Genomic DNA, 14,549 nt, shown 5'->3' on the forward strand with positions numbered 1-14,549 from the left:
TATGTCAAAATTAGCTTGCATTAAGAGTTTCTGGCCACCTGATGAAATTAGCCCAATATTCTCTCTCCTTTTAGCTGTAGTCTGGTCTCCACCAACTCTACATCCTCCACTATGTTCACCAGCTAATCACTAACTTTGCCTGTCCAGTGTTAAGTGGTGCACAGGTGGAATACAGTGGCTTTATCAGAACTTTCCCCTAAAAAACAGCTGCCCGCTTGCCTGGTCATGAGGTTGATGGGAGCTGTGAGAGTGAATCATAACAGCAAAATTATGGACTGTAAAGTCAAAACAGTGAGCTGAAAGAAGCTAAAACACTCCATACAGCTGAGGGGAATTACAGAGTTGGTGATAATTCCCTCTGGGTTCATCACTACGAGTGACCTCTTAAATGTTACACAAAATACTTTGATCCATTGTTAATATAAAAATATAGAGCAGCGTTAAGGCACAAGATCAAAGAAGGACTTTATTGTCCGATTTTATTGGAGACTTTCCTCGCATAAAAAAATGACCCTATTGGTCATTTGTTTCTTTTAGGCGAATGTCTCAAAACAACATGTTTACATTCAAGTGAGAAAGCAGTCTAGTGGCTGGAGTACTTACGACGGGAGCAAAGGACGTAGTCAGGTCTCTTGCTACCGTAGGGGTGCTAATTCAGGAAACACGCATCAGAGGGTAGGGACAAACAAGCTACTGTATATCATTTATTTTCACATCGAAACTTGAGCCATGTTTGTATGTTTTTTCATGACAACGGCTTAGTGCGTCTGTGCGACTTTCAAAAATCTCCTCTAGGATAGACTTTTTCCTCCTGTTTGGCTCCGCAGAATGAAGGGCTCATCAGCATTTTCTACACAACCTGTCAAACCCAGGGCTTTTTCAGTATTTCAGATCAGTAGTGTATTAATAAGGAAGTGTTCATTTAAATTTAGTATCACAATTGTTCTTTTTGATTTTTTGTAAAGCCACTTTCAAGCATGCAACAACACAATATATGTGCATACATTTTCTACTGTCCTTTGCTTCCGTGTGCCTAACTACCTTCCTCCCAGTCATCACAGACACACAAACTGCCCACCTCAAACTTATTTCTACCTCCTTGCTGCTGCAGCTGGTGTTTCCCTCACCATCTCCCATGTCGCTCTATCAGATGCACCTACCGGTCTCTCTCTCTCTCTCTCTCTCTCTCTCTCCCTCCCTCCCTCCCTCCCTCTCCCTCCCCTCTGGCCTGAGAGGAGAGGGGAGTGGAGGAGAGGAGCGCAGCATGGCTCCAAGCCATTACCCACCACATCTCTATATGCATAGAACAGTGGGCCTCCCACACACACACGTGCGCACACACACACACACACACACACACACACACACACACACACAAAATCATTAATTAAACCCGCATCACTTAAAATGTATGCACACATGCATCTGTGCCATTACACACGCACATAAACACACACATGGCATGCACACACATTTGAGCCTCTGCTGTTTTCATTGACTCCCTCCTCCTCATGGTGCACCAAGCACATTATGAAGGTCAATGATGAATGATGGGTATTGTCTGCAGACACACACACACACACACACACACACACACACACACACACACACACGAGGGAAAAAAAAAAAAAAAGCTACAAATACACAGCAAACACGTTACAAAAGGAAATTTTCTGTCTCTACCACATCAGGGCACATCTGTCATGAGAGGACAGCAGGCGACGAGTCAGCATCTGCCCCCGCATCACAGTAACAACCCACCTTGGATTGGTTCCCAAAATCAGCCTAGCACAATCTCACACACACACACACACACACACACACACACCATCATGCCATCCTTGGTGTCAATCTGCCAGTGGATTTAAAAAAAAAAAAAAAAAAAAACACAACTCACCACCTGCTAAAATCAGGGCTGACTGTGCAGATTCAGTCCTGAGCAGTGCTGTGAGATATGTAATAACCCGGCCAAACGAAATTGTTTATCTGAACGCAGAATTGATTCAACAATTAGTTTACTGACAGTGTTTGAAAACCATCTCAGCACAAAAGAAGTTTGGATGCTTTCATTAACAACCTTACCTTTCTCAGCATTCCTCGCAATAAACACACAGAATAAATCCCACTATAATCCACCCTGAATTAACAGCAAAGAGATCGCTGAGAGCGGTAAGTACTTCATTATTGGCATGTCTGAGTGCATCAGCAAAAGTATGTATATGTATGTGAGCATGAGTGCACGGTAGACACATAAGTAATATAGACTAAATGGTTGTTTTAATACAGTTTTTGCTGACCTTAAAAAAAAAAAAAAAAAAATCAAAAAATGAAGGTTTATCAAGTCAAGTACCATTTTGATAATTTGAGCATTTGACATCTAGTATTGATTCTTGGGCAAATGGTCTTTGTATTTTACCTCAGACAGAGTAAATGTAAAATACTGTGAGTACTTTGTGAAAGTACTGTATGTACTTCGATCTCTAACCCTTTCAGAATGTATCCACCTTTCTTCTCTGCCTGCTTGAATTACTATTCTTTGCAGGCTTTACAAATCACATCCTGGCTAACAGGATTGACTACGTTCCACTTTAAAATCATTTAACACTCGAACAGCGCAGCCACATTACCACAGACTGGGCTGATCGGGTGCTCTGTTCTGACTGATGACAGGTAACGTGGAAGGCTTAGATTTCACTGACTGAAGCCACAACAGTATAACATTTTGACCCCTCACAGTACAAAAGACAGGTATAAATGACATTTATGATGGCTGAATTTCAATTAGCTACTTCAGGTTTAGGGTTCTGTTATTGTCCATGCCGGCTCACTGTCTCACTGGGACGCTTGAACAGAGCAGAGCCATTGTTAATGCCAGTAATACCTGTGCTGTTCCTACTATGACAAGTCAACGTGTTCAATATTACCAGTCTGATTGGCTGTTGCTGCCTGGCAATTGCAAAAACTTAAGTCAAGGGTGGCCTTTGATTAGCTGACTAGATTGTTCAAAGCAAGCCCTCAGGTGGACACAGTCAAAATTGCAGGTCTCAGCTCCAGAGAGCCCTTTTTTTTTTTTCTTTACCCGTACAATAAATAATACATATTCCAACAGTAAAGTCCCTGCACACTAAATTGCAAAACGGTTATAGAGAAAATAAACAGATGGAAATCTAGTAAATAAATACCTGGGAAATAAAAGGTACTTCGTCACATTAATGCTCGCCAAATACAACCTGAGATATTACAGGAATTGCTAACCTGGGATAAATTGGTAAAGCAAAATCAGATTGTTCATATGACTTTAATTTCTTTGGCTGGAAGAACCAGAGAAAGAATTTAGATTAAGAATTTTAATGTATTACAAATCAAGGATGTGGAAGGCTCAAATGTTTTTGGGTGTATGCAGCGGGTGAATAAGTATCATTGGAATAAACACCCCACCATTTTGAAACACTACATCCAGTTCTCACAATACAGCCATTGCTGACAACCCACACATCAGGCAAAATTTTTGATCACTCATCTTTGTAGGAAATGAAAACGCTCCGGTGAATTGTGTCTGCTCAAAGTAATGTTCCCTCTACTTGTGCAAAGCACTTGTCCCGTCACTGCTGGCGTTTGAAGCATCCAAGTATCATACACCATGACTTATTCATGTTTGTCTGGACTTTAAATAGAGCTTGTATGCCTTTACTTGGATGTGTATGGGTGCACACACACACACACACACACACACACACACACACACACACACACACACACACACACAAAGTTTTGCCTGTGTTAGAAAATATATACAGTAAATACACGCATGTGCATATGTCTTAAGTGTATCTCTGTGGCAAATTAATTTGTCAAGGTATCTGTTTGTGTGAGTGAGCATATCTCTTGTCTCTCGTCAGTAAAGCAAGGCATGCCGGGAGGAATGCTGATCAATAGGCAGAGAGAGAGAGAGAGAAAGACAGATAGAGAGGCTTGAGAGAAAGAAAAAAATAAAACAGCAACAGAGAAGAACATATGATGGAAGAAGGGTAGAAAAACACTGTCTCCCAGAAAGCACCTACCACAGAAGAATATGACAACCACAGCAACACTCACCAAGTGGAAACAAAATGCCAGTATCAAATTTAGCTCATCATCATCTTCACCTGACTAGGTAGTTTGCCTCCAGACTCAGGCACCCACACACCGGTCTTATCATCTCGGTGGAACAAACAGTGTTGAAGCTCTACAAATCTGAAGCTTGAGCCCCATTAGAGCCGTAGCGAAAACATAAGGAAGGAACAGGGAAAATGAATCGGTAACCATGCTAAGGACAACCAGTCATACCTCTGAAGGCTACACAATACGATACAAAAATGGTGGATTCAACAGCCGCCTGTACAGTCCTTCTAGAAATGGGGCTAAAAATGAAAACTGTGTCCTGAGACGAGACATGAAGAGTTTACTTCCTTATTCAATTAGGGGAGACACACTGTGTTCAAAGTTTGCGCTCATTTTGCTTGAATGAAACAGGAAAGCTAAAATATTCAAAATGAAAAGATTTTATGCTCTAGTGAGCATGTATGTGTTTTATGCATTTCATGCCAAGCTTCCAGTTGAATTTTGATATTTTCTTGTGTATGAGTGAACATTTTGGCCTGACGGTGGGGCTACAGCTTTCTCAGCTGTTGGTCAATATGCCTCACACTCATCCTTCATCAAGCCAGACAGCTGACACTCATCACTGCTGGTCATGAAGACAAAGCCTTCAGGAGAACAACAACACACGGAGCAGTAGAACGAGCCCCTGGGGCCACCACTAGCACATCACATGTTTCCCCTTTCACCAGTTAAAGTATATTAATGTGACTAATTGATATCCACACTTTTATAAATGTACTTTTAAAAAAAAACAAAAAAAAAAAAACAGAACTGAGCTTCATCCTGTAGCTCAATAATTAAAATATTGCTTCACTAGCTCTCAATATAATTTCAAATTTCATGATATTAGAATTAATATTTTGATATTGTCATAATTGAATATAGCCTTTTCCTGGTCTTGAAGGCTACATAAAAGTTAACTAAATGCTTCTAACCGCTTGGCCTCTGTAGCCACATTCGTAATAAGAGACAATTTCATCATCCATTATTTTGATTAAATATTGTATGAAAGTACCAACAGTCATTGTTAAAATAATGTTGAAGTATCAATATGGATGTATTGAAAAATACTGTGATTATAAGCATACCAATAAATTACTTAAATCCAATAATACTGTATATCAGTTAACAGAAATATTTTGATAAGGCTCCCTAAAATTAATTTTTTTAAAAGAATTCTGACCAAGATACAAATGTACTGAGGCGGACATTTCGCAGTTGAAAAATAAACTCGTCAGTGTTCTCTGGTGTACAAACTAAGTAGTGGAGAAACTGTGTCAATGCTACCTGAGTCATACCTTTGGCATTTTTGCACTGCCATTTCTTCATTTCCATTTATCAGCTGACATATACAGTATGCTGCCAACATACCAGTATCTCTGCAATTATCAGTTTAACTCTAATTCTGTTTTGTCAATATCACCTTATCGGTGCTTATTATTGCTTACAGAAACTATTAACCCCCTCAATACATCTTAAAAAGGAACAGTTCACCACAAATGTAAATTGTGTGATTATCTGTAAGACCACCAAATGCTCTCAAACTTTTCCCAAACTGTTAGGACTATCTTTTGTAGGCTCCAGTATAAATAGACAGAAACATAATACAAAATATATGAGTGTATGCGCACTGATACCAGCAGGTTGAGTTACTACTGCCTGTGACACCCTCTCCCAAGTCGAAACAATGAGCGTGGTCAACGGACCTGGGCTTTCTGGTGTTCCCAGCCTTTTCCTTCCTGTCAGTGAGAATGAAAGCAGAATGCCTCACACTGTTTTCTCTCCTCGGCTGTTAAATAGGGGTGACTCACCCCCGCTCACCAACAACACACACCACCCTAAGAAAGGTGGGTGGTATTGAGGGGTCGCAATGTAACAACACGCACACACCCACTGGCCTACTGCACCACATATAAAGACACACAATCCAATGCAGTTGGGTAACGGGCCACTTGGGGATGTTGCCAAAAGTCCAGAGTGGTTGGAAGAGGGTGTCTTAAGAGGTGGACATGTTTCCCAGGGCTCTTAGAACAAAACGGTCCTTTTTTCCAGGATGGTGGGTTTAAGTGCTCCCTTACACTCTGCTGTATTGCTCCACTGCAGCAGGCTAGTCCGCATGGAGGCCAACACTGCAGCTCAGTGAATCACCACAAACACTCCAAGCATGTTCATTGTATATGACAAGTAATAATGAAGCAAATGCATTTAGCAGACATACATTCTGATTAACCATTGACTGCTAACAAAACCTAATAAAAAGAAGAATTACAGATGTCCCTCGCACTTGCACAAATCATCATGGTCAGAGGGAACAGCAAAATGTCAGCAAAGTGAAAAATAAATGGTCTTTGTGAGAGAGCAGCCAAATGATAACGTTAGAAAATGGATCCTGTTCGCTGGTAGAAAATACAGATTAGCTAAATGCCAGTCACACGAGGATAACAGAGCAGCAGGGATGGAACACGTCAGGGGAATCTTTTACGGTGATGAAAGATGAGTCACAGTGGATGTTTATGAAAGGATGAGCAGAAAAAAAAAAAAAACAAACAAAAAAAACCCCGCTCTTCTTCACTTATCACTACTTTTCATCATTTAACATCAAATCAAAATAAAAATATGGATTCTCCAAATCTTACCATAACAGCAGAGCAGACACATCTTTGAGTTTTTACCTTTCCGGCTCCAAAACCAGTATTTGCGCCGTCGTTTCATTGTCCGTCCAGTGTTTTATATTTTGAAAAAGAAAAAAGAAAAAAAAAAAGAGAAAAAGGAAATTCCAACCCAAAATCTCCTCCTAATATATATATATATACACAAATACTGTTGAATGTATCAACTAGTGTTCATCCTTGCTGTGTCGTCCAGACTGTAAGGATCACCTACCAGAGGCGAAATGTCTCACACGGGACCTCCAGTAACCAGCAGCCAGGCAGTCCATGCCATGTCCAAGCCAGCAGGCAAAACATGTTAGGAACAGTGGTGAGAAAAAAAAACAAAAACTGAGGTGTACTAAAAGATGAGGTCAAAAGGAAATGAACTAATAACTAGTACTAATAACTAGTGCTCTACATGCATACAGGGGCTTTAAATACACCTCTGTTTACTGCTTTCTCCCCTTCCTTCCTCCACCTCAGCCAGTGAACAAAGAGCTAGAGGAAACCCACGCCTGACAGGACAGTCCGCTGTACTATGCTCTTCTGTCCAAGAGAAGAGAGACAGCACTGAAGAGAAAGACAATTCCTCTAACCACCAACACCTTCACATCTTTCTGTCTCCTTGCAGAAGGGCTGTCCAAAATTTCGCAAAAGTGAGAAAACAATTTTAGTTAATACAATTGCTCCACATCTTCCTCTCTGTAAAGTTACTTCCTCACAGTGTCTCTTGGTCCCACAGTGTCCAGCAGGCCAGCACAGCAGGTCTGAATTCTCATATTCTGAGCCTAGACTGATCGTGAGTTGATATAGATTACAGTAGCTTTGTGGAAAGAACCTAACAGGCTAACAATTGAACACACTGCAGTCAGGAAGCCCCAGCTGGTGCATGGAAAGAAAAACAGCGTTTCCTGGCTAAAACACTGAAGATATTTAGACTACTATTGACAGGGTATATTGTTATTCAGACTGACAGTATTCACCATTTCCTTGATTTAGTGTATCAAACAAGGCTGATAAGGTTTGGAGGTAAAATAAAAAAATCGATTTACAGTCAATTGAAGATTCCATTAGAGAGCAATCTGGCTATGAAAACACATAGTTACCAGTAAAAGAGAGTGTCAGGAGACTTTATTCTTCCCACCCATCTTTTCCTAAAGAAATTTTACACATTTCTATACAAACAGTTTAAAGGTAGCTCACTGTTAGCTTCCTTTCTCCACCTCATTGTTTTTCCTGCGGGCATCTGTGGAAAATGTCCCCGTCTTCCCAGAATCACAGCAATAGTGTGTGCGTATGTGGTTGTTATAGTTACAGTTATGGTTGATATTGATCTGCCAATTTTCAGTTTTTTAAATTATCATATATTGGTGAGTCGAAATGAAACTGATGAAGAGCAAAAGCATAATAATCTCCTTTCACATGGGAGCAACTTTCGGTTTTATATTGACTACTTGACAAAATGAGAAACACTGATTATTTTCCTAATTGATGTGGAGGCAACAGCACAGTATCGTGGCAGGATGTAGTGCAAGTGGATGGTTGCTTTGTTGTACAGGAGTACTTGACTGTGTGTTTCCTTATCACATGCTGAGCACAAAGGGTCTATCTGCTTGTCAGGGGGGGAGGCGATTTTTGAGAGTTTACCTCCACCTACTGGCGCATTTGAAAACTTCAACCTTGATCCTAAATATTGGTGATTTTGTGTTGTGCGAGCACGTGTATGAGTGACGCCCACACCCACTGTGGTTATCAACTGAACAAACCAATAACTTCCTCCACACCTCATGCAGTCACGTCCTATGTGAGCCATCTCTGCTTGATACGGAGTAAACTTAGGGGAAGATTCAAATAAGGAAAATAAGTAATTCAGCATTCCTTAGTGTAATACGACATTATGTATTAACAAAAATCAATAGCCATTCAGGTGAGGTGTTAAATTCTTTTTTTTTTTTTTTTTAAATGGCCTTTAGCTTTGTGCACCTTAAGATAAAACAATGCTTTGAGAACTATTCAACTGGCATATATGACCACAACATACATCATAGTCACTAATATTATGCATGCAGCAGTTGTACCAAAATGTAATTTGAACAATTAAGCAAAACAAAATAGCTGATAAAGTCACAAAATACAAAGATGAGACAAGACTCCCTCTTCACAGTCTCATGAATTGATCCATGTGCAAAGAACAAAGAGAGCGCAGGATATTGTAGGAACATGAAGGTAATAGCAGGACCTACGGAAACCAATTAATGCCAGAATATCTTTTAAAATTAAATTAGAAAAAAAAAAAAAAAAAAAAAAAACTGAATTCTTGAGCCACAATTAAAAACTGAATAAAATTACATAAATCTGAAAGCAATTCTGTATTAAAGCCTTAACTATAATTTCAAAAACAACACCCTTTATTAAGATCAAGCTGATTGAAACACAGACTTGAAAGTCTAGCATGTATTTAAAATACATAATGTATAAAATAAAAAAGACCCAAGAAGACAGTGAAGATATGGAATGCCTATCATAGCCAATGATAATTAGTGATAATACTACTCTAAGATTTTAAATGACATATTTGTTTGTTTGCTTTTCCCATGCTACCCAAATTGACTCAGAGCTTAATCTCAGTTCCAAATGCTCAATTTAGATGAAATACATGAACCTGATATCATAGATTAAATTCTGAGACTTTCTGAATCTGCTGGTATTAATTTTAGCGCAACAAGCTGCAAACCCAACTTTTATGTATTATACCTAACAAAGCCAAAAATTTTAGTAAAATGAAAAATGAAAAACTGCATATTCACACATCCAGCAGACACTGAGCAACGAGTAGTGTTTCTAGTCACCCGATAAATGTTAAGTCCAATATTCACTCCTTTTCGCTCTGGTTTGGTCCCTACCAACTCCTGAGGAAAATGTATGGATCTTTAGCTGCTTAATGCTCCACTTTCTTCACCAGCTAGTCACTGGGTACATAGCATACAGTTGGTTTATCAGAATTTCTTCAAAGAAAATAGCTGCAAGTTAACCAAAAGGTTTAAGTTGCGGGCGTAAAACCAAAACAATGAGCTGAAAGATGCAAAAACGCACTGTAGAGCTGAGGGGAACTGCAGAGTTGCGTAATAATTCTCTGTTAGTTCATCACTACAACTTTCACATAACATTGTAATTTTTTCTACTGTTAATGTAAATATATTGATTAGTGCAGCTTTAACGGAATAATTCTTTTCATTAAAACATATCTGGCACTGATGTTTTTCGATGAGAATGATAATATACAGCACGAAAAGATAATAGTAAGAACTTAAGTTACAAAAGCATGAGCCTTTGGTTGTATTGTCTATGCTTCCCGCTTTGGGACATTTTCCAAGACATACCTCTACTGACATACCTCTCAGCATGATGTCTATTCTGGGAGGATGAGACTTTTCTGTTCATGAGTTATTTACAAGAGTAAATCTTGACATAACCAAAAAGCAGAGGGAAAGGAAAATTCTTTCCAAATGACCTTTTAGAATTCCAATACCTATCACACATGAAGCAATGCTACTCCATACCAGAAGCTATGATTTATGGGTAGTTTATACTGATGTGGTACAGCAATGCACGGCATATAAAAAGAAGTCATATTAAAGCCATCATGAACTGAGCAGCACAAGGGAGCCACTACTGCCTGAAGTGAGTTAAAGCCAGTAGAGGACAGTGAGAGGGTTCAGTTCAGGCTGAATGGACATCAGTGTAGCAAAACAAAACCAGCAGCAGTAGGCTACCAGGCCGCACAGCTTCTGATTCATACAGACCCACTGCATCTGTCTTAGCAGACAAAACAAACAGCTCCTTTGTTGGAGACTGATACAGCTGTCCTCACAGTAACACCATCTCAGACTGACATGCCCCCAAGCTATTTGGACTTACAACACTAAATAAATTTCATTCTACATTCGAGTTATGATAAGATAGAGACTTGAGCTGTGGGGTGTTTTGTGTATAAAGGAATAAGCGAGACCTTTGCAGAGAAAGCAATTTGCTTCTACTTACTTCAAACTTATCCTGACACACGAGAGAGGCCCAGAAACACTTACACCTCTTTGAAGTGTATAATGGTATCCAAAGAGAGTTTAGTGTTGATATTTATATTGCACATTTGCGCAGCCCAACTCTGTTAAACAAGCGCTAACAGGATGACAGTGAATTGAAATTTACATTCAGAGATGACCCACTATGAAAGGACATCAGACTGACACACACAACCATTTATCCAAGAGAACAGGGTCAAAACAGACATAAATTATAGTAAAGCATCTTCTTCAGCATGAAAGAATGGACTTAGGATGGCCTATTATATACCAATTCAGTGACCTAGACGTATGAAGTTGGATGACAGAGCATCATTATAACTAATACTGCTTCTCTTGTGAAATCATATCCATGTTTCAAGAAATGCAAGATCAGCCAGTCGTAAAAAAAACACTGGATCATTACAAGTAATACTGAACCAAGTCAAATGGAAAGAGTTACTGTTTAACTATGTCAGGGGCAATGAAGTTATACTTATTAGTTTTATTCGGTGCTTTTGCTTTCGAGAATCAACCAAGGTTCAAGTACAGGTTAGTTTTACAGATACAGTGTGTTTACAGAAGCTCAGTAATGAAATAGTGAGACTAGCATTGAGGCTGGGGAGCAGAAATGAAGGGATGACAAGAGGAAATGTTTTTCGGAGCTGTGAGGAAGGTCGAAGCTAATCATCTATGATGGAAAAACACAAATCTGCAATATGGGCGGCAGCTGTGACGATGAATCAATATGAAATTGACTGCAGTATTGGTGACACACAGATACAATCTCTGGGTATTCTGGTATTTTCCTCACTTCCGAACCCCAAAATAATTGTGCAGATGGGTGACTTGGGCTGAGAGCTGACAGACTATTTGTGCCTTGTGAGCTGAAGCCACCTTGCCCGATCTTAATAGTGGGACTATCAACCACTGAGCAAAGTTCACATCAGACTGCAACGGCTAAAGCAATCCTTAGCTGCATGTTTGCACAAGCACTCTGCAGATTTGCGAGATAATAGAAGTTAGGCGAGTGCCTCCTGTCTCAGTGGTTCATGCCCAGACAGACAGCACTGACATGCATTCGGATCCTTGTTTTGTGATAAATATAGGCAGCCATCGGACTAAAGCCTGGGCAAACTTCAAGTTACAGCTCCCCAGCTCTGTAAAGATCCAGCGTGGGTGGAGACAGATCCCAACACTGTTTTTGATCACATTTTATAAACTGAGGCTGAAATACAAAATGCAAGGGAGCCCATTAAGGAACTGTTCTTTGTATGTGCCTGAGAGTTACAGCCTGAGCAGTCGAGGTTCTCTGACTTCCTATGGAGTGGCGCTTTCCAGAATGAAAAAAAATGATGCCCTCCAGCATGTAGATGGCTACACAACAGGCTGGGGCTTGCCTCTGAAACCTTCATACCTGCTGAGCAGCCCCTAAGTCAGCAGTGGTGTGTACACAAGGGCCGAGATGTAGGTGTGTAGGTGTGTTACAGTCTGGCCATTCCGTGCTTTCCCAACCTGACTGACAAAACCAAATGAGGGCTAGTACAAGAACACCAACGAGTCACAACACTGAGCCACCTTGAAGCCAGGTAAAGCATTTACAGCCTGTAATGATTCGTAGTCGTGCTCTCAGACGGGAAGTTCTCATGAATATGCAATGTGTAGTAATAAGTGGGCACAATCGGCGCACATAAAACGTACGGTATGATCAGCAGGTGAGAAACGGATCTCTTACAGTAGCGCTGGGATAGTCGTGTTTCCGTTATCAAAATGTTTCCCCAGCATTCCTCAAAAAACTGACCTGCCTCTCGTGGTTCCGCAGGCTCCGCAGTCTCCGCACTTTGTTGTTTCCTGCGAAAAGCGACTCTGCTAAATCCGTCCATGCTTTTATGAGGCGCTGGCCGCTCCAGCACTGAGCTACTTCAGTAAAGCGCATTCAAAAATGATCGGAAACAGCTGTAAAAGTTCAAGAGAGCGCTGCCCCCTCCTTGCAACAATCTCAGCACTCCGCGTCCAGCTGCGCGGCGGCAGCCCGTACAAAACAAAAAAAACTGCGTGTGCAGGTAAGTCGGTAACACGGAGGCAGCGAGGACACACCGGAATCAGGTAAACAGCTGTACACATGTGACAGTTTGGTCGGCTTCATCCACTACAATGTCACCTTGATGGGGGTGTTTCCCTAACCACGCCCTTCTCTCACCCTCAGGGTGTAATGGTGGGGCAGACCTCCTTATTATATACACACACACATGTCCTTACTGTTGGCCACGGCGCCAAACTCTCTCTCTCTCTCCCTCACACACACACACACACACACACACACGCGCGCAGAAAAATATGTGACAAACTAGGACTGATAGAAATAAAAAAAATTGGCTGATCGTATAATTTATTGCAATAATTAGGAGGTCAGTTTTTCAACTAACCAAAGAGTTTTTCCTCTTAAACTGAAAGTAATTAGCAGGTAAAAATTGTCAAATAAATGCAGAACAGTAAGAAGAACAATATTTACCCTGTGGAGGTATAAGGTAGCCTAAAAGTAAAATACTCAAGTGAAGTACAAGTACCTCAAAATTAAAGTAAAGTAAATGAGTACATGTACTTAGTTATATTCCACCACTGAACATTTGAAAATCTAAGTCTTAGATATGACATACTCAGACTGATGAGATAGTGAGTTATAACTATACTATATTTGCCTTATTGGAGCCCTTATTACTTATGAGATAATGTATCAAAATTGCTACATATCAAGACACAAGTCCCGATTACGCAATACTAAGAAAATTATTATCGTCTGAGATTTAGATTCGCAGTCCATTATTGAGGCGAATGCTGTTTAAAAAATATGAATTAGTCATATTAATTTGATTGACAGCTGATGTCGAGCCAGATCAGGAGAGTTTTGACCGCATTAGTTTTATTTGCTTCCTTTTGTGACAGAGAGCTAAAGCTTTCCACCAACCAACAGATGGACATGAGGGAACTACTTAAAAATGATAATAAGCCAGTGCTGCATGAAACCATGACAGAATCAAGAGTTTGGCACTCAAGATACAACCAGCAGGAAATTGAAGGAGGACATAGATAAGAAAAGAGCCAGCTTTACAGTGATTTACCAAGTTTACAATACACTCTGACCATCTCTGCTGATGTCTCCTCCTCTGTCTCAGATCACTGCTCGAATTACCTCATCCTGTCTCCAATAGATTGCTTTATTTGTCTTTACTGACTTACACAGTCAAAGACGTGACTCTCTCAAATGTACTTTGTTTAAGGTGTTGCAGAGCAACAAACGTAAGGATCAGTGTCTAAACTCTCAAGTGCTTTTTTTTTAACACTTTAATCCACTGTGCGTGTGTGTATGTGTGTGTGTGTGTTTGTGTTTGCGTGTCTGTGTGTGTGTGTGTGTGTGTGTGTGTGTGTGTGTGTGTCTGCGTGCCCTGTCTGCATGGATACATTGATAATTTGTTTAGTTCATCAGAAAGTGGTGGGATAGAGAAACAAACACACACACAAAGTCACATACAAATCCAAGGACAGATCTTTAATTTACTTGTGAAACCAATTAAACAGAGTTTTAAATGGAGGAGAAACTTTAAAACCCACTGTAGTACAGCATACAGCTATCATTCTTTTTAAGCCAGTTTTTTTTTTTCTTTCACTGGATTAGTCTCTCTCCATCCACTGCTATATTGTG

General features: G+C 40.2%; 1 protein-coding gene across 3 annotated transcripts in view; it reads right to left on the reverse strand.

Moving 5' to 3' along the window:
* Positions 1 to 13,004, reverse strand: part of fgd4a (FYVE, RhoGEF and PH domain containing 4a) — a 54,120-nt gene extending 41,116 nt beyond the window's left edge. Inside the window, exon 1 of one of the 3 annotated variants that reach the window (XM_040133849.1) lies at positions 12,651 to 13,004. In XM_040133849.1, coding sequence (XP_039989783.1) covers positions 12,651 to 12,732 — 82 coding nt within the window. In that variant the 5' untranslated portion in view covers positions 12,733 to 13,004. Of the gene's footprint in view, positions 1 to 6,776; positions 6,843 to 12,650 lie in introns of those variants that run through there. The other 2 variants (XM_040133848.1, XM_040133851.1) reach the window with 2 other exon arrangements.
* Positions 13,005 to 14,549: the final 1,545 nt, after the last annotated feature.

Source organism: Xiphias gladius, chromosome 8 (genome assembly GCF_016859285.1).
Source record: "Xiphias gladius isolate SHS-SW01 ecotype Sanya breed wild chromosome 8, ASM1685928v1, whole genome shotgun sequence".
Classification (NCBI taxonomy): domain Eukaryota; kingdom Metazoa; phylum Chordata; class Actinopteri; order Istiophoriformes; family Xiphiidae; genus Xiphias; species Xiphias gladius.